The 21,145-nt window shown below is 39.5% G+C and overlaps 2 protein-coding genes across 3 annotated transcripts; one reads left to right on the top strand and one right to left on the bottom strand.

The window, feature by feature from the left end:
• Nucleotides 1-474: 474 nt before the first annotated feature.
• Nucleotides 475-4,033, bottom strand: LOC106873646 (transcription initiation factor TFIID subunit 13). 2 transcript variants are annotated; one of them, XM_014921094.2, is made up of 4 exons: nt 3,921-4,033; nt 2,522-2,588; nt 1,185-1,282; nt 475-727 (listed from the first exon to the last, which is right to left on the bottom strand). In XM_014921094.2, exons 1-4 carry the CDS (start codon nt 3,942-3,944, stop codon nt 551-553), a joined length of 366 nt encoding a protein of 121 aa, XP_014776580.1. In that variant the 5' UTR covers nt 3,945-4,033; the 3' UTR covers nt 475-550. The 2 variants fall into 2 exon arrangements, with proteins under 2 accessions (XP_014776580.1, XP_052823545.1); XM_052967585.1 differs by having other exon boundaries at nt 1,185-1,285; nt 3,921-4,027.
• A 116-nt stretch (nt 4,034-4,149) lies between these two features.
• Nucleotides 4,150-20,182, top strand: LOC106873645 (TIP41-like protein). The gene is made up of 8 exons (XM_014921093.2): nt 4,150-4,220; nt 7,182-7,353; nt 9,547-9,726; nt 10,815-10,920; nt 11,697-11,828; nt 12,852-12,947; nt 14,173-14,235; nt 19,435-20,182. The coding sequence occupies exons 2-8, from the start codon at nt 7,235-7,237 to the stop codon at nt 19,588-19,590; spliced, it is 852 nt and encodes a 283-aa protein (XP_014776579.1). The 5' UTR covers nt 4,150-4,220; nt 7,182-7,234; the 3' UTR covers nt 19,591-20,182.
• Nucleotides 20,183-21,145: the final 963 nt, after the last annotated feature.

Here is a 21,145-nt window from a genome sequence, read left to right on the forward strand (position 1 = left end):
TAAAGGGAAAGTATTTGACATGAGTGTTTTTGTTTCACTTTTGACACGTAATACTTAAATAGTGGAGGAGATATTATGTTGCCGTGGGCTCGAACTCTGCAAGAAATTAAAATGTTTTTTGACTAAAACACAACTGGAACCCTAAGTAAGGCATCTGTAAAATTTGAATGAAATTGGTTGCGTAGTTCTCGAGTTTTAGGGATTCACACAGACAAACAGACAGACAGACAGACAGACACACATTCTCATTTTTATATATATAGATTGACTTCTTGCCATTTCCATCCAGCAAATCCACTCACAAGGCTTTGGTTGGCCTGAGGCTTATAGTAGAAGACACTTGTCAAAGGTTCCCGTAGTGAGACTGGGCTTGAAACAATGTGACTGGGGAGCAAACGTGCTTATGAAGGAGCCATGCTGACACCAAATATAAATGAAAATCCAAGATTAAAGGAATGACACTGAAGAAAGGAATGGAAAAGAAAAAAATGTTTACATAAAAGACAAATACAAAGAATGAGATGCAAGCGAAAGCAGTTTGGATTTGAGGTTATTTCGTCGTCGCATATTTAATTTCATCAAAAGCCTTCCTGGCTTTTCTTAATTCTTCATTCATTGTTAGCAGTTCTTTGACACGGGAATATTTTTTGGCATCTTTCCGAATCAAAAATATAATATCTTCAACCTGAATTCGACCAGGACGTCCAACTTCCATAGCTTTTTTAGTCTGCAAGATGGAGAGAAATCAAATCAGAACATGAAGTAATATTCTAAACTATGAAAGCCAAATTAGATTTAAGCTCAAAATCATTTAATAGGTTTACATTCTAAAAATTTTTATTAAATATGTAGAAAAAATATAAGTATGTTGATTATGAAAATTTAATTACAAATATAAAGTGTATATTTTATTTTTAAATTATATTTTTATATTTCTATGATAGAAATTTACTGTTTTAAGATGATCTAAATTAAAATCTGAACACAAATCTTTTAATTTATGTTCCAAACACCAACTTAATAATGGACATCATTTTACTAAATTTTACCTCGTTTTCAAAATTGATTGAAATAAATTCTGTCTGACCCATGCAAACATGAGAAGTGGACATTAAATGATGACAATGATGATGATGATGATTTGTTTGATGCATTTTAAATGAAGTAAAAAAAAAAGATCTTACCATTTCAGTTATGTATTCAACAACAAGGTCTTCCAGAAGATCGACCGATTCCGTGTAAGGGTTTTGGTCATCGCCAAATCCATACATCATACAACGTACTGCTACAAAAAAGAACGACGTGAACTAAATAGCTGTTGGTGTATGGGATTGATTAAGAAAACCCTGACGCTTTGAAACCACATGGTTTCAGGTTCAGTCCCACTGCACAGCGGTTAGGGCATTTTCTACTATAGCCCTGGGCCAACCAAAACCTCAAGAATAAATTTGGTAGATGGGAACTGTAGATGCCCATTGTGTATATTTTCATTAATATTTAACAGAAGCAACAGAGTGACTCGAGGTCCAAAAGTTTCATGCGTTGGTACTTCTCAAACTAGTTACGGGTCAAAGAGTTGTGGGTTTATACAACTGGTGAGAATTACATTTTCCTCTGGGCTGCTGAGTTCTATTTTCCCTGCTTGCAGTACCATACCTTTATAGATGTGTATATGTAAGTGTGTCTCTGTGTGTTTGACAACTGAGGCTGGTGTGTTTGCGTCCCTGTAACTTAGCAGTTCAGCAAAAGAGTCTGACAGAAGAAGTACTAGGCTTACAAAGAATAAGTTCTGGGGTCGATTTGCTCAACTAAAGGCGGTGCTCCAGCATGGCAGCAGTCAAATGACTGAAACAAGTAAAAGAAACACACACACACATATATGTGTTAATTATTAGTGATGGAAATAGTAACAATACCAAAAGGTACTCTTTATATCCAGCTTAACATGGCTGTCTTGTTAGAACACCAAATACTGCACTATTAGCCTTGAGACACTCCCTCATAAAGGTGCTTGGTGCTTCAAAGTACACACATAGATTGTAGCGGATGAGAATCGTCTGTGATGGGTGCCTGAATTTGTGTATCACGTGATTTCATTTTATTGGAACTCATCAGTGAGACGAACTGAGTGACCACATGCCAGTCAAATCACATGGCCATCATATACAAAATCTCAGCATCTTTTCAGACACTGAGGTCACAAATAGCACTAATAATTAATTTTTAATAAGCTTGATGGCCTTCTACCCACTGAAACTGTAATGTTGAGCCTGCTGTAAGATCTGTACAGGGCCTAACCTGCAGACCCTTATCTGCTGTAAGATCTGAACAGGGGCTAACCTGCAAACTCTCATTTGATAAAATATTGTTTTATCATCAATCATTGAATACAGAACAAATAATGATAACAAAATGATTGATCTCTTTACACTACAATTACTTTCCTGAACAATTGTCTTATAAATAAAGTGAGACTGACCCAACACAAACAAAAAAGAAACAACAGAAATGATAGTCTTACATTCTTTTGAAAATATCTTTTTCCTCTTTTCCAGTGGTGAATCGTCTTCGATATCTTCATCGTCAAACTGCCAATAAAAAAGAAAAGAACATACACATCAAGGCTAAGCACAGATATGGCTGTGTGGTAAGATGCTTGCTTCCCAACCACATGGTTCCAGGTTCAGTCCCACTGCATGGCACATTGAGCAAATGTCTTCTACTAGAGCCTCGGGCTAGCCAAAGGCTTGAGTGGATTTTGTAGACAGAAACTGAAAGACTATCGTATATCATCTTCATCATCATCATCATCTTCGTTTAACGTCCGCTTTCCATGTGTGTGTGTGTGTATTTGTGTATCTGTGTTTGTCCCCCACTAACATCACTTGACAACCGATGCTGGTGTGTTTACCTCCCTGTAACCTAGCAGTTTGGCAAAAGAGGCCGATAGAATAAGTACTGGACTTACAAAGAATAAGTCCTGGGGTCGATTTGTTTGACTAAAGGCGGTGCTCCAGTATGGCCGCGGTCAAATGACTGAAACAAGTAAAAGAAAAGAATATACATACATACCTTTTACTTATTTCATTCACTAGACTGCGGCCATGCTGGGGCATCGCCTTGAAGAATTTTTTTAATCGAATGTAGCGGCCCCAGTACTTATTTTTTTGAAGCCTGGTACTTATTCTATCGATCTCTTTTGCCGAACCGCTACGTTACGAGGATGTAAACACACCAACACCGGTTGTCAAGCGGTGGGGCGTATACAAACACACGTATACGGGCTTCTTTCAGTTTCCGTCTACCAAATCCACTCACAAGGCTTTGGTCGGCCCGAGGCTATAGCAGAAGACACTTGCCCAAGGTTCCACACAGTGGGACTGAACCCGGAAGCATGTAGTTGAGAAGCAAACTTCTTACCACACAGCCACGCCTATCCAAACAATGATCCTATACAAGGTTTCTTGATCTGCTAGAATTAGCAGCCAAATATCTTTCAAATCACAGCCTGGTCACACGGTGTACTTCCTGGAGGATCTAAGTGTGCCTTGGATTTTTAAACATTTTTTTAAACATATAATCAGACTTCAGAAAATCCATACGAATACTTGAGCATTTTGATTATTAAAACATTGTAAGTAAGCATTTTTCGCCCTGATTTCCCAAAACATTCAACTTTAAAACAGTTTGTTTTTAAACTTCTCAAACGTAGCAAGTCCGTAAATGTGTCATTGTTCTTCAGTGAGATACGAAGTCAAGATTAAGGAGATAAATAGATTGAAATAGGTAGATCTAATATATATCAGTTGCATAACAATATTTACATACACACGTATGTATATACATACATCCACACAGTTATACAACGATATATATATATATATACACCCCATACACAATCAACTCAGATATATACACACCTGATCTTTGTCCGATTCAGCCATTTTGTCAAAGTGTAAATTATCAGACGAACCGAAACTCTTTTTATAATCTACTGCCTGAAACTTAATTTATGCATATAATTAAAACCAAACTGAATTAAACTAATGCTATGATATCTCGTAAAACTTAATGATCAGAAAATAAAACTTATTTATTGTGAACCAATCTGATATATTGTTATAATTGTTAAAATTTATCTATCCACATTTCGTTTCCTAATTCCAATATAAGTTTTTAGTTCAACCCCATCTCTCATCAATCCGTATTTTTATCGAACAGTAAGTTGCATTTCTCGCTTATTTTTTAGTTTATTTACTCAAACATTCCACATCTCTAATGATACTTCTGATGAATACTCTCCTCTCGTTCACATTCCTTTATTTATACGCCTGACACTTCGTTTTTTTCTTTATATATTATGTAATCAAGAGAGAATGGCTTTCAATTATGACTCTGTTAATTGTGTCGAGACGGAAAAGAGAATGAGATGGCGTGAGAAGTTCACGCTTTCCACGGGTTTTATAATTAAAATAAGATAGATTCAACCAAGAAATTAAAAGTGTCTCTGAGATCTTGCGGGATGGAGCGTGTGTGTTGTGTACAGTGATGAAAGGCGAGCGGTTTCGATTCCAGGTCGAGTGATTTTACTGAATTGCTTTTTATCTGTCAAATATGGCCAAAATGAAAAAATCTGAGCAGGGAACATCCTCGCCATGTTGTCAGACAACTCACTAAATGTAATATATAGAATCTCTTTTAACTAGATGGCCTAATTAGTGCTGGGGTTAGTGGCTGGCTGTAATGAATATCGAGTCGCCCTGACGGAGGAAGTTAAAAGACATAATAATCGCTGTTATTAACAAGAAAGCTTGCTAGAAATAGCTACCAAATTTCCCTCAAATCACATTTTTACTGATTTTTAAAAATGAAAAAGCAATATTGAAGGCTAGATGTGGTTGGAACGTCTTTCATGTAAAAAATCTGCATCAGAAGTGATACGGGATAAACGAAAGCAACAACAACCGATTGGTTTACTTCTCGCTATAAAAGGGCAATCCCCCCCCCTCTCTCTCTGCCAACCCGTTAAAAGCTACGTAAACAACCCATTCGGTCGTCGTCTTCACTTCTTTACCTCTTTACTAACGACTACTTTTATGTTTTGAGGTGATCACACCTAGAGAACATCCATTTGTCCCACGGCTTTTGCACCATTCGACTACTTCTGCTCTGACAACCCGGCCATCTTGCTCTGCCTGTGATCACCGTAAATAGGTGCAGACATGGCTATGGAGTTAAGAAACTTTACAATCACGTGGTGTCGGGTTCGCGCTGGCGGCAAGTGTCTTTTGCTATTGCTAGGGGCCGAAACCGGACGTGGTTCCTCTTGATGACGTCCTGAGCTAACTGGATCCTATAAAGGAGCTGTTGTGGTAGCAGACCACGAAACATGGTTGAAATTCCTTCCTAGAGACCACTGCTTTGTGAGTGAGTCTTAGAGACAGAAATTATGGAAGCCCGTCACGGAGATGACTGAGATATATTATTTACTTTTGACGGATATTTGTCCTCATCTTGTTTGTTGTTAAACACAACGTTTCGGCTTATATATCCTTCAGCCTTCATCAGGTGTCTTGGAGAAATTTCGAACCTGGGTTCTCATTCCTTAGGTATTTTTCGATGTTATTATTATTATTCAGGTCACTGCCTGGAATCGAACTCGGAGTCTTGGGGTTAGTAGCCCGCGCTCTTAGCCACTACACAGGCATATGGCGTAGTGGTTAAGGGCTACTAACCCCAAGACTCCGAGTTCGATTCCAGGCAGTGACCTGAATAATAATAATAACATCGAAAAATACCATAGGAATGAGAACCCAAGTTCGAAATTTCCCCAAGACACCTGATGAAGGCTAGAGGGTATATCAGCTGGAATGTTGTGTTAACAACAAACAAGATGAGGACAAATATCCGTCAAAAGTAAATAATTCCTCATCTCTTAAATATAGAACTGGATGACTGAGATAATTGGCGATTTGCTTGGGTTGAGAAGACCTGTCCATCTAAGTAAAACTGAGGCCCTAAAGGCATGTCATTGCCCCTGACAGATCTCTCTCCTACAACTCATCTTCCTAACACCATCCATGTTCACTCACTGCATTCCCCCCCCCCCATCATGCTAAACTGCCTGTCTCTGCACTTCATCCATCTCTTAGAACGGATGCTTCCAGTCAGATCATAACATCATTAGCCACTGATGATACTCTCTTGGCTTCAGTCTATCAACTCTGGTGTATCTCACCAGGGGCTTCTCAAACCTGGGTACACAACATCGCAAAAACACTGAAACTTTTGAAGTAATCTCAGCCAACTAAACACAATTCACCTGTGTAGAAGATGTGTGGAGAGACTTCTACTGATTTAATCCCCTAATCGTTGAGAAGAAGGGTTTCCAGCAACAACAAAAAAAAACAAATCCCATGCAAGTCTGTCCATTGAAGATAATATGTGGGTCTGTCTCTGAAACACTGATTCAAGTTGAGTTACTTATTAGAAGGAGCCAAGTAAATGCACCTCGTTAAAAATGTAACTTTTAATTAGGCTGATGCAGCACAAAGCCAGAAATTGTAAAAGTGGGAAGAGAAAAATTACACCTGTCAACAAAGCTGTCCACAGTGGGATTTGAACTCCTTAGATTAATAACTTAATACATATCTGTTGTCTGTTCTGTGTTACCAAGCCATTTTACACTATATTCTTTACATGGGTTACACCAACACTATTGGGTATGTTGAAGGGGGTACACTAGAAGAAAAAGGTTTGAGGATTCCTGGCCTCCACCCATTCTTTTGAACAGTAGCAACCTACTTGCTGACACCAAACCCTCTCTTAACCCTTTAGTGTTTAAACCAGCCACATCAGGCCAAAGTTATCTTCCTGTTTAATGCTCAAGCCAGCCAGCTCTGACCTCTCACACCTACCCTACAAAGTCATTCTAAAAATAAACAGGGACATTATCAAAATCTCAAAGTTACAAGATGCTGTAATTAAACAGGCTTTGCATTTGACAGAGTAATCTGAATGCTAAAGGGTTAAACCAATGCCATGACCCTTCGTTTCTCACTGACAACAATTACAAACATCAGAGGAGAAAGCTTCTCAACCACACACCCCTACCCGCACCTGAATGAACTAATTAATGAATACACTAATTATAAATTAATGCTTGTTTTTATATTTTACAGGAATTAGTACACCTGAACTTCAACTGGTTGTTGTGCAAAATATTTTTATTAATATGACAGAAGCACCACCTGCTAAGGCAAAGCTGAAAAAGGAAGTTTATAACTTTGGGTGTTGGACTTTAACTGCTTCTGAGAGCCACATTCTAGAATCTGAAGGACATGACAGAGAATGGTAAGCATATTTTGGGGTTGTTTCTATTCAGCTGTAGACCTTAAGGGAGTTGTTATGACTTTTTACATTCTGCATTCAGATCACACAAAGGGCTGTTTTCTTACTTTCCATTTTTCTTGGGTTGGTAAATTATCATTCAAATACTGGAGTTGATTTAATTCCTTGCTCTCATACCCCAGAACTTGGGATCATGTGCATCATCATCATCATCTTCACCATTTAATGTTCATTTTCCATGCTGGAATGGGTTAGACAATTTGACAGTGTCTGACAAACCCCAATGTCAGCTTTGCTGTGGTTTTTGTGGCTGGATGCCCTTCCTAACACCAACAATTTTACAGAGTTTACTGGGTGCTTTTTCTTTTTGTGGCACCAACACCAGTGAGGTCACCAAGGTTTTTTGCAAGACAACACCCCCTCAACTGGGGGGGGAGAGTACTATAAGAAGATAGAAAGAGGTCTCTTGCAGTTGAGGAGAAAAATGGCTGCCTCAGATGGAGAGAGAGAGAGAGATGATGGTGAAGACGAGTTGGTTGGGTAGGCCTTAGCCCCAAGTTATAGGGTGGTGTATATAGTAAAGGGGACAAGGGAGGGGGGAGGGGTAAGTTGGCGAGGGTGGAAGGAAAACAGTCAGTGGGTTTTATGTGTGTGCAAATCTTTTACTAACATATCATCATCATCATCATCATCGTTTAACATCCGTTTTTTTATGCTGGCATGGGTTGGACGGTTTGACTGAGGACTGGCAAGCCAGTAGGCTGCACCGGGCTCCAATCTGATCTGGCAAAGTTTCTACAGCTGGATGCTCTTCCTAATGCCAACCACTCTGAGAGCATAGTGGATGCTTTTTATGGGCCACCAGCACGATATATAAATCTATATCTATATATACACACACACATATAACACCAAAGGATGTACATGTGATCAAGGAAATTTAAGAAGCAATACCTTTTAAAGAAAGTTCTTTGTTTTGTCTCGAGCTGCAGACACTCCCTTGTTTACCTCACTGAGATAAATGTAAGGAACCGGTGACAAAACTGTGAGAAGCTTGTAACTAATGACACCAGGGTTCACAAATTGTAACAAGTTTTGTTTTGTCTTTTTAAATCTTTGAATATGCTGTCTGCATGTTTTCTCACATTCTCTTTATATTTCATGAACAGAATAATTTATTTCCTGCATTTCTTCACATGAATCCATTTTAAAATATCTTTATTTAGATGACATGAGTTGTTATACGACTGGATATTTTTTTCCTCGTCCCAACACTTTTATCATAAAGCAGATTATGTTTGTAGTTATGATGTAGTTAATTATAATACTAACTTGACTATTGTCTTTTCAGGCTAATGGTGTCCCTCAGTAATTTCTCATAGTAATCTATTCTCTAAAATGTATCAGTTTTCATGACTAGTGGAGGTGGCACGTAAAAAACACCATTTGAGCATGGCCATTGCTAGTACCACCTGACTGGCACGTAAAAGCACCCACTACACTCTCAGAGCGGTTGGCATTAGGAAGGGCATCCAGCTGTAGAAACCTTGCCAGAACTGATTGGAGCCTGGTGCGGCCTCCTGGCTTGCCAGTCCTCAGTCAAACTGTGCAACCCATGCCAGCATGGAAAGCGGACGTTGATGATGATGATGATCCAGCTGTTAAAACCCTGCCAAACCAGACAGTGAATCATGGTGCAATCTTCTGGCCTTGCCAGTCCCTATGAAGCCATCCAACTCATGCCAAGATGGAAAACAGACATTAAATGATGATTATGATTGTATTTTCTTCATCATCAACGTTTAACGTCCGCTTTCCATACTAGCATGGGTTGGACGATTTGACTGAGGACTAGTGGACCAGGAGGCGACACCAGGCTCCAATTTTTTTTTGCAGAGTTTCTACAGCTGGATGCCCTTCCTAACGCCAATAAGGCATAATTATTTCAACACACCATTAAATAAGACAAACACAAAAACCTTGATTCTCTAAAATAAGTTTATTTACTCACCTCATTGTGTAGGGTATTGTATATCTGCATGCTCCTTCTTGTTAACATGACAAGTACATCAAAACGAACAATGTTATTAAACCTCTTCAGTCAGCAAAATATGGTGGTTGTTAATGACGTAATTTTTGATATGTAAATGATATTTATTAGTCTGTGATTTTGTGGTTTTATTTTTTGATCGGCAGCTACGAAAAGGAATTAACTCTGCCACAGTTGCCAGAAATGGTATTTGCTGACAATATTCTCAGACTGGAACATAATGATGGCTTTGGATTAGAATTTAATGCTTTGGATGCTTTAAAGTGCGTCGATGCTGAACACGATCTGCTTCAAGTTGCTGCATCCCAAGTTTGGAAGAATGCCAGGTAAATATATTCTTGTTTATTTTATGTTCTTTTATCCAAACAGATGTTTTATTTGATCGCCCATTCCTCTGGAGGACCATATTAACCCATTCGTGCCAAAAATTTTTCTAGTGAATGAAATTGCCTGAAAATTCACAGATTCTGTTATTTTGACCTAAATAACAACTGAAAAAAAATTCATTGAAATCCGTTTGATAGAGACTGCATACGCGTTAATAACATGTTTCATTCTTAGATACAGATCATACAGAAATCACAACTTGTATCAAATATTTGTTTTATACCCTTATAAATCAAGGGTCAGTTTAAACGAACGATCAGCATGAATGGAGGCAAACAAGAGGAAGAGATCAAAATATGTTGAACGGGTGTGATCATTTCAGTGAACCAAGTTTTAATTTCCACTTGGAACCAGTTCACATTTGTTACATAACTACTGCTATTGGAAAAAGCATGAATGTCACAACAGTCTATCAAATCAAAATATGTAGACGTATGTTCACCTTCCTGTAACTCGGAGACAGATCTTCACCACCTCCCCTTTTCCAGCTGGAGCAGCCATATATCTCTTCTACCACGAAACCCATATTTCTTTCCATCTATCATACTTCAGCTCCTGGCAAAAAGCCACTTCCTTGAATACAGTTCCCCACTTCAGTTGAGGAGTCTTGTCTTGCAAGTTACTTGGTGACTTCACTGTACGTGTGTGTGTGTGTTGTGAAACAGTGACAAGTGTGTGTTTGTGTCTCCTTGTCTTGACATTGCATGATAGTTGTAAATGAGTGTCACTGTCATACAAGCAGTGTCATATATTCATTTCCCTTATTATGCAGAAACATGTCTGGCCATTGGGGGAAATATTACCTTGCTTGGAAACAGGTAACAGTTGGTGACAGGAAGGGCATCCAGCTGTAAAAAAATCTGCCTCTATAGACTCTGCAAACATGGGAAAGAGGACATTAAAACGATGGCAAAGGGAATGACAACACATGCTGCAGGAATTGTTGTAATTAGTTTGTATTTTAGGCATATTTTCCATTTCTTGTATTTATAGAAATTTCAGAATAAATTCTTTATTGTCTCTTTAGATCTGATTGTGAATACATCAAACAAGCACTGAAACCTTTTGATTGGACATTCACTACAGATTACAAAGGATCACTTTTCTCAAAAGACAGTAATTTAGCAATTAGTGTAAGTATATTATTTCATTAGACTCTTTTTTTTGTTTTTCTGGTGGTGTAACTCTTTAGTATTCAAGCTATTTTGCCAAATGTATTCATCCATCCACCCATCTTCTCCACCCGCTGTTCCTGAGAGGGTCATGTGAGTAGGGTCTTCAGTCACCTCCTCTTCCTTACTACCTATCTGAGGCAACCATCATTACAGTTGCCAGCCCAACCATCTCATTCTTAGTCTACTCCTAGATCTCCTGCCAGTTGGCTCAGCTTGAAGAATCTGTCTTGTGGTTCTTTCTTGTGATATTCTAATCACACAGCCCCAGTACCAGAGCTGTGACCTCTCAATGCAGAGATGTGGTAGCTTCACCTGGAGAGACCTATATCATCATCATCATCATCGTTTCATGTCCGTTTTCCATGCTAGCATGGGTTAGACGGTTTGACTGGGGTCTGGGGTCTGGGAAGACAGGAGGCTGCACCTGGCTCCAATCTGATCTAGCAGTGTTTCTACAGCTGGATGCCCTTCCTAACGCCAACCACTCCATGAGTAGTGGGTGCTTTTTATGTGCCACCAGCACAGGGACCAGAGGAGGCTGGCAATGGCCACGATTGGTTGGTGCTTTTTGCATGCCACTGGCACGGAAGCCAGTCAAGGCGGCACTGGCATCGGCCACATTTGGATGGTGCTTTTTATGTGCCACTGGCGTGGGGATCACAATTACAATTTCCATTTGATTTTCATGTTAAATATAAAGCAGTGACATTTCTTTCCATTTTCCATTGATCCAGGTGATACCAACAACGGAACGAATCAATCTGGAGAAACTAAAACAGCGTGAAAAGATCTTGTTCTATCAGGATATCCTGTTATTCGAAGATGAACTTGCCGATAATGGTGCTTCTAAATTGAGTGTGAAAATAGTGAGTTTTTATTTTAGCCTTTCTTTACTTCACTGAACCCTTTTCCAACCCCTTCGTTGCCATATTCCTGTCGAAATACACTGTTTGTGTTTCAATTAATTTTGAAAATGATGAAGAATTTGGTAAAAGAACTTTGTCGTTCTTAAGCTGGGGTTTGGCGCCATAAATCAATGTGAAATTTTGATGGGAAATTTTAATTTGGATCATTTTAAAACAGAAAGTTTTTAACACTGAACCAGAGGTGGTCACAAGTGGATTGGCATCAAAAGGCTTGTACAAGCACGTTTGGGCTGCTTGCTGGTAGGATGTTTGTTGTTGTTATATAGACCCCAGGTCACCTCTAACTGAGCAAACCTATAAGTAAAGACACTCCATCCATGACCATGCCATCTTTTTGGAGGTATCTAACATATTTGAGGGAGATTTAGCTGGTATTTCTAGCAGATTGAATTCATTATCTTGGTAATGATGGAGTTGCTGGTGCGATGCTGGAGCTGAAGGCTGGAATGCCAGGCTGAGATGAAGAAATTTAAGTAAAAGGAACTCAGTACACACATCATTATTTAATGTCCACTTTTCCATGCTTGCATGGGTCAGACAGAATTTGTTGGGGGAGTTTTTTCATGGCTGGATGCCCTTCTTGTCACCAACCATCACCTGTTTCCAAGTAGGGAAATATTTCTCCATGGTTAGATATGTTTTTCACAGGAAGCTGAAAACAAACAACCTCACTTGTTTGACAGGGATGCTCATTTACAACCATCATGTGATGTGCACACACACACACCTACTAAATTCACTCACAGTCTTTGATCAGCCCAGGACTATAGTAGAAGACCACATGGTTGAGAAGAAAACTTAACTGCATAACCATGCCTGCACCTGAAATTTCGTTAGGGTGGTTTTCTTAAGAAATTATCCTGTTTGGTTCTAATTAGTTTTTTCCTAAAAACAATTGAAATTCTCTAAGATTTTCCCGTCTCCTAAAACATGCAGACTTAATGGTCGATGTCTGTCTTTCAGCGTGTGATGCCGTCTGGTGTGTTTATATTATTGCGATTCTTCTTGCGTGTTGACAATGTGTTGGTCCGGATAAATGATACTCGACTCTACCACGAGGTGAGTCCATTTTAACTTTTCTTACAAACAATAGTGGTGTATAGAGTGAGTCTATTTTAGAAACAAGTCACTGCCTCCAATTAATGTATGAGAGAGAGAGAGAGAGAGACTCAGTGTGTCATCATCATCATTTAACGTCCGTTTTCCATGCTGGTATGGGTTGGATGGTTTGACTGAGGCCTGGAAAGCCAGAAGGCTGCACCAGGCTCCAATCTGATCTGGCAGAGTTTCTACAGCTGGATGCCCTTCCTAACGCCAACCACTCTGAGAGCGTAGTGGATGCTTTTTACATGCTACCAGCACAGGAGCCTGTCAGGCGGGCCTGGCTTCGATCACGTTCGGATGGTGCTTTTTACATGCCACTGGCACAGGGGCCAGTCAGGGAATACTGGCATCGGCCACAGTCAGATGGTGCTTTTTACATGCCACTGGCACAAGAGCCAGTCAGAGTGTGTGTGTGTGTGGAAAAATATTTTGATAACTCATCATTATACATACATAACCTGATAGTTGTACTGTTTTAAAATATCTTGATAGGGTGTTTGGAGGCAACTATTAAAGGGTGTTTTGGAAGCAAGTGTTTGGGGGAACTTCTATATAAAGTGGTGAGTTTGTAGAGTTGTTTAAATGCCAGTTAGAATGACTTGGAGTATTTGTTCCATATCTCAGTTGTCAAGGTGGACTTCACTTTTTATTTCATCAGAGTTCTACGCAAGTACTGAAGGATTTTAAATATGAATGCAAATGAAATTCTCTATCCGTGGGGGAAGGATTTAATCCCAGCCACTTTGCAGAGTGGACTGAGTTATGTTTTATGTGGCACCAGTGAGATCACCAAGTAACTTGGAAGACAAGACCCTCCTTTTCAGTTGAGGGAGGGGGCTTTGTGCCAGGTGATGACAAGTCAAGTTGTGATTGGGGAAAAAGTGCCTTACTGAAGGAGAGATACATGATTACCCCAGACGGAAAGGGGAGATGTGTCAGGGTGTAGCTTTAAGTAATTGCAAGGTGGATCAAAGGGAAATGGTATGGGTGGGTAAGTTTGTGGGAGTGTGAGGGGTGAGTGACAGATGGGGATAGAGGGAGATGCAGTGAATATCAAGGTGGAGGAAGTAGGTGTGTGTCAGGGTGGCAATAGGTGGTAGCACAGGTGATGTGAAGTGTTGGGGGTGGGGTGGGATGCCAGGAAGTATTTTGTAACAAGTCTTGGTAATTACCCTTTCAGGCTGGAACCGATTTTCTTCTTCGAGAATACACAAGCCGAGATAATGAAGTGTGTGATATCAAAGTAAGTGAATGGAGATTTTTTTTATTTGTTTCAGTCATTGGATCGTAGCCATGCTGGGGCACTGGTTTGAAGGGTTTTACTTGAGCAAATCAACCCCGGTACTTATCTTAAATCTTGGCCTAACCGCTAAGCCCTGAGGATATAAACAAACCAACAGCAGTAGTGGGAGACCAAGCTACACAGATATATATGTGTGTCTGTGTGTGTGACAGGCTTTCACTCAGTTTCTGTCTACCAAATCCACTCCCCAGGTATTGTTGACCTGGGGCTACAGTAGAAGGCACATGCCCAAGGTGCTACACAGTGGAACTGAACCCAGAGCCATGTGGTTGCAAAATGAGTTTCTTAACCTCTTATTAATAAATGAAACTATTTGTAGATGAGGATATTTGGTCATCCACCAACGTCCATAGTTATAATCATGTGATCAACTAGAATATCGAATGTTGTTATACATCACTGATCACAGTGCACTTCTCATTGGTTTAGCTTTGAAATGATGCTAGCCTCGGGTGAGCAGGCCAACTTTTCCTTTGATCAGAAGGCTACTCTATTGCATTGGTACCTGTTTACAGCTTAGTGGACTGAAACACTGTGAAATGAAGTGTTTTGCTCAAGAACACAACACACAGCTGGTCTGGGAATTGAAACCACCTGACCTCTAAGCCATGTGTCTTCACCCATAGTTATAACACCATTGTAAAATACGTTCAGTTAATGTTACTACATAAGATTTCAGCTAAAACATTTGAGAGAGCATTTTTATGGCCAGAGTCTGTTCCTGCCACAAACCCTTCACTGTTTGTCAGGTAAGACATCCTCTTATTCTACTCTTCCACTCACCTTCAAAAGAGGAGATTGGCTGATGATGATGGCAATGGGCAATGTGGACACCAGAGAGGGACAAGCTAAGCTGTAAAATGTTGATGTTTATGCACATGCATATACATGCATCATCAACATCATCATCCTCATCATTAAATGGCCATTGTCCATGTTGGCATGCGTTGGACAGAAATGATGTTAGGGTTTGTCTGGGATCATTTTTGCCCAACCCATGCTCACATGAAGATCAGACTGTGTGATAGGGATTCAACAAATAGTATAGCACTTGGTCAATTAAGGGAGCAAAGATATTATTACAATAAAATCCTCCTCAAGTCTTGTTAAATACAGCCACCCAGGGTTTCCTCATCAAATGTTAATTTATTTCACCATTTCCCAAGTTGATAACAAGCAAAAAAAAAAAAAAAGCAAGACAGTTTGTCAACTGCATTGAAAGCAGTTGACGTTTGAATGGGAATGCTCAGACTGAAAAAGACAACAAAATGTGTAATGTTCTTTGTAACATTGGTTATCTCCCATGTGTTAGTTTCCTTTTTATTTTTATGAGATATATATATATATATAGACGCAATGAGTTTCCATACAGTTTCCATCTACTAATTCCTTTCACAAAGTGTTGGACTAGGGCTATAGCAAAAGGCACTTTCTCAGGGGATTGTACAATGGGGCTGAACCCAAAACCATGCGGGTGGGAGGTGGTGACCCACTTTACTACACTGCCATATCTGCACCCAGAGTAAATATGAAGGATGTTAGAACAAATAGCTGTTTGTTGTGGGCAGGGTTATGGAGAGATGCCGAAATTATGGTTCAGTTATTACTTTTCCATTTCTCTGAAGTCAGTAAATATTGGGGATTGATTTAATTGGGTCTGGTTTGGTTGTGAGGTTAAGAAGTACATCTTGAAACTGCATGGTCTCAGGTTCAGTCCCACTGTACAACCACCTTGAGCAAGGGTCTTCAACAAAATGGCATTACTTTTTGACTCACCCTCGTATGTAGGTGGTGCCCCAACATGGCCAGAGTCCGGTGATGGATGAAATTTGTTGAGGCAGATGTTCTGCAACTTGATGCCCTTGTTGCCAAATCTAACCTATTTCCAAACAAAGTAACATTTCCTATGGCCAGGCATGTTTTACACAGAGAACTGGAAACAAACAACATCCCCTGCATAACGCTGATGCTCATTTACGACCGTCACATATGAAAATAAGAGTACACACACACACACACACACACACACACACACACACACACACACACACACGTTGCCGTTTCATGTTCGCAGGAATGTCTTATTCCCAACTCCTCAACAGTGTTTTCAAAATGGCCTGGCAACACCATCCAACAGACTATTTCTTCATCTTTCGCTATTACACACATCTCTGCATATGGGTTTATTTATAAAAAGGGGACATTTTGTTGGTTTCCCTCCTAACTTGTTTTTCTTGATAACTCTAGGACATGACTTCTTTAAATGATTTAACATTTTTTTTTCAATCCTTTAGCCATGGGTAGAGACGGTACCCATGATCTTTTACAGGACCTCTTAGGGGTGAAGAGGCATGGCCAGTGTTTAGGGTGTTGTATCAGGCCATGTTTTTCATTCGCTGTCCAGGCAATGCGTTGTGCTCTTGATGAGTAAAGTGCGTCATTTTGCATTGCTCCAGTCCACTCGGCTGTAAGTGGGTAACCTGATGATAGACTAGTGTCCAGTTCAGGGAGAATATTGTGAGAATATAACGCCATGGGAATCGGGTAACTGGCCCTATGAGTCTTAGGACTTGAAACAATAATATCCAGGGGTTGTTGATGATGATGATGATGATGATGAACCTGGTTGGAAGGAAAAAGGGAATTAAATGAATCGAATTAGTCATTCTAACATGAATCATATTAATCATTCTAATATAAATCGTATTAATCATTCTAATATGAATCGTATTAATCATCCTCTTGAAACTATTATTGCTGTTGGAAACTGTTGTGGCAGACACCCAGGTGAGAAGTGGGCTGGTCCACTACTAAAAAAAAGTAAAAAACTGTCAGTAAGGTCAGTCAGTGAGGTACACTGTTGGTCAAACTGCTGTTTCTTGCTGCGTTGAAGTTATTTTGTCTTCATACAAAGGCTATGGGCTTTTTTTCTCTACAACGAGACATAAATGGGCAAATTTAATGAAATCTTTCGAAGGAAATTGTTATGTCCCACTTTATGACGACGTATTTCGTCGTCTCTGCAGGACTGGCGTACCTCAATAACTGACCTTACTGAATGCACCATTCCACTGTTTATTGGTAGTGGACCAGCCCATTTCTCACCTGGGTGTGTCCACCACAACAGAAACATTATTGAAAATCACAATGGCTACTCAAGTTGGTTTATTATATTACAAGGATACTCAATGTTACATTATGTCTCTTTGGCCTAACATCCATACTACAAAATACTACAGGGTATTGTGTCCTACCCTGCAGCAATTCCCAGTTTGTTCCTATACCAGTGACATTGCCTTTTTTTTTTCCATTTGATTTGCAGCAACTTTTGATGATGGAAGTACTGAGCCTACAGTCTCTCTCTCTATCTCTCTCTCTCTAGCTCTCTCTCTCTCTTTCTCTCTCTATCTCTCTCTCTCTCACTCAAATGGAAATAGCAAGAAACACTACCAATTTATTATAAACTACCTACAAATGATAAATTGCCACAACTACTGTCTTGATGTCTATCCTAATATTGAAGGTTTTATATTTTCTACTCGTTTCACTCATTGGACTGCAGCCATGCTGGGGCACCATCTTTAAGGGATTAGTCAAACAAATTGACCCCAGTGTTTTATTGTTTTTTAAGCCTGGTACTTATTTTGTTAGTTTCTTTTTGTTGAACCAATAAGTTACGGGGGACATAGACTAACACCTGTTGTCAAGCAGTGACGAGGAAGAAACACACACACACTTCTATCAATATATACAGTGGCTTTCTTTCAGTTTCCTTCCACCAAAACCACTCATAAGGCACCACACAGTGGGTCTGAACCCAGAACTGTCTGGTTGGTAAGCAAACTTCTTACCACACAACCACGCCTGCACTTTTTTTTGTATGTTCTGTTTTTTTACAATAAATTCAAAAAACAAACTGGATCTGAAAGTAACAGGGTCTCATATTCAACTGCACAATGGTAATATGAGATACTTTTTTTTTCAAGATGGCGGGGAGTGCTTATTTCCAATTTTTTAAGGTTATAGTATCTGAGGTTAATGCCATAAGTGCTTTTATTGTGAATAAAATGAATAGTATTAATCATTCTCTTGGAAATGTTTTTGCCATTAGAAACATTATTAAAAATCACAATGGCTACTCAAGTTGGTTTATTATATTACAAGGATACTCAATGTTACATTACATCACTTTGGCCTAACCTCCATTTGTGACCTTGTTTATCATCATCACCATCATTTAACGTCCACTTTCCCATGCTTGCATGGATCAGACAGAATTTGTTTAGGCAGATTTTCTACAGCTGGATGCCTTTCCTGTCACCAAGCCTCACCAGTTTCCATGATATGTGTTTTGTTTAAGACTGGAAGCAACCAATCTTGTCTGTATGACGAGGATGCTTATTTACAACCATTATGTGGTGGTTGTAAATAGAAATTACCAAAACTATTTCCAGACAGTCCCTGTCTGTATATATTTTTGCTGTAGTTTCAGCTCAGAGCTGCAGCCATGCTGATGTTTACAATTATGAGCTTTGACTACAGCATTAGAGTATTTTAGCTCTTATTTCTAGCAATGTAGGTGTTTCTAACACCCTAGTCATATTTAATGACAGTTATAGTTTTCCTTTTTGGTAAAACATTGCACACTGCCATCTGGCCTCATGGAGGCAAAGTGGCTGAGTTCCTTTCAAACATTGGGCCTCACGCAGGCAGTGAACAAAATCTTTAGCATTATGTTGTGCTTGAGAAGAAGACCCCCCATCAAGCTGAGCAAAATTGTAGTCGTAGCAGATACCAGTGTCATACAAATGGCACCAGTGCCGGTGGCATGTAAAAGCACCCATTACATTCTTGCAATGGTTGGCGTTAGAAAGGGCATCCAGCCTCAGAAAACCATGCCAAATCAGACCGGAGCCTATTGCAGCTTGCCAGCCCAGTGACCGTTTATTTTTAGAATGATATTGCAGGGTAGGTGTGAGAGGCCAGACCTGGCTGGTTTGAACACAGAAACATGAAACAGGTGGAATTTTAGGCTGGCTGCACCCATTTTAAATGCTGCAAGCTTAAAGATTGCAAAAACGGTTTGTTGAGAATCTGAAACAAATTCAGGAATTATAATGCTGTATTTATTATTTTCAGGTGCCACCATTTGTACTTAATGACCCTAACGAGGTATGCCACTACCTGACGAAGAGAACCGAATTCTTTGAGAAACTCCATTTACCAATTAGTAGCAATCAAAGTCAGACGGAACCGAAAGTAGAATCTAGAAATACTGAAGCAGTACTAAGGTGATGGCTATTGCAATTCGGGAAAGAACTGTGAAACGAGAGGTTTCGCTTGTCCGAGCAGGAAATTCTATACATGTTGTGAAACAAACAATAATTTAACATTGGTTGACCTGAGTTCCTATCAGCATTCTTTACCGAGCGGGGCAAATGTGTATATAGTCATACATACATACATACATACATACATATATGTATGAATACACATACATGCACACACACGCATATTTTTTAATATTTTAATTTTTTATTTATGTGTGTTTGTATATATGTGTAAGTGCATGCATATATGAATATATATGTGTGTCTACATAAGTAAGTGTGTATATATTTATGTTTGTGTGCATAGATATACATGTATTTGTATATACATACACATATATTTATATGCAGACATATGCTTATGTGTGTGTGTGTATATATATATAATCATATATATTCATGTGTGATTGTGTGTGTGTGTCTGCAGTTGTGTATATACTATCATCATACTTGTATTTCATTATCATCAGGATCATTTCAGTTTTTGTAATGTTTTTACAGTTGCAAAATAAACCACAAATAAAGAAAGAAATAAAGAAAAATTGTTTCTCAAAGTATTGCATGGGGCTGTCCTTTATTTATTGTGTGTGTGTGTGTGTATATATATACATATATATAGGTTCAAAAAAACACAAAAAACAATAACAAAAAAACAACAAAGTGAGGATGTGATACGGATAGTGTTATTGGACGCTCGGGAAAGGAAAGAGAGAGTGTATGACGTTTCGGGCGTAGCCCTTCGTCGGAAAGATGGAAAGTTCGGAGAATGGAAAAACGGAGAAAGAGGAAAATGGTACCGATGCCCACGAGGTTACATTGTGAAAAGACCGGAAGAGGAGGTGGTGGAGGAAAAGTTCTTTCTAAGACAGGAGAGTGAAAAAGGGAGATGAATATCTGTGCGTGTGCGAAAGTCTGCGAGTGTGTGTGTGATAACAACGTGTGTGTGTGTGCATGGTTTGGTGGTTTATCTGTTTGTGTGTGACGTAGTGGAAGGAATTAGTAGCAGGAATAGTTAGTGGATGCTTATGGACAATATTAAGTGGAAGGTCAACAGGCGGTTTTTGAGTTTGTGTTGGGTACGTGTACGTGTGTGTGTGTGTTTTGTATGCGCGCGTGTGTGTGTGTTTTTGTGCGTACGTATGTGTATATGTGCGTTGCTGTGTACGTCTGTGCGTGTGTTGTTTATGCCCATGTGTGTGATTGTATGCGTGTCTTGTGTGAGTGTGTAGTGTTGGTGAGAAGTGGATGTGTGCGCGTGTGTGTATTTTTTTTTTTTTTGTGCGTGCGTGTATGTGTATATTGTGTATGTTTTCGTGCGTGCGTGTGTGTTGTGTATGTGAGAGGTGTGTGTGAGAACGTAAGGATGTGTGTTATTTTGTGTGTGCATGTGTATGTAGGCGTGCGCGTATATATGGGTGTGTGTCTCTACCACTGTGCGTGTGTGTATGTATGTGCGTTCGTCTATACGTGTGTGTGAGGGCGCGCATGTATGTGGGAGGTATGTGTGAATGGGGGTATGT

The sequence above is a fragment of the Octopus bimaculoides genome, chromosome 4 (genome assembly GCF_001194135.2).
Source record: "Octopus bimaculoides isolate UCB-OBI-ISO-001 chromosome 4, ASM119413v2, whole genome shotgun sequence".
Classification (NCBI taxonomy): Eukaryota; Metazoa; Mollusca; class Cephalopoda; order Octopoda; family Octopodidae; genus Octopus; species Octopus bimaculoides.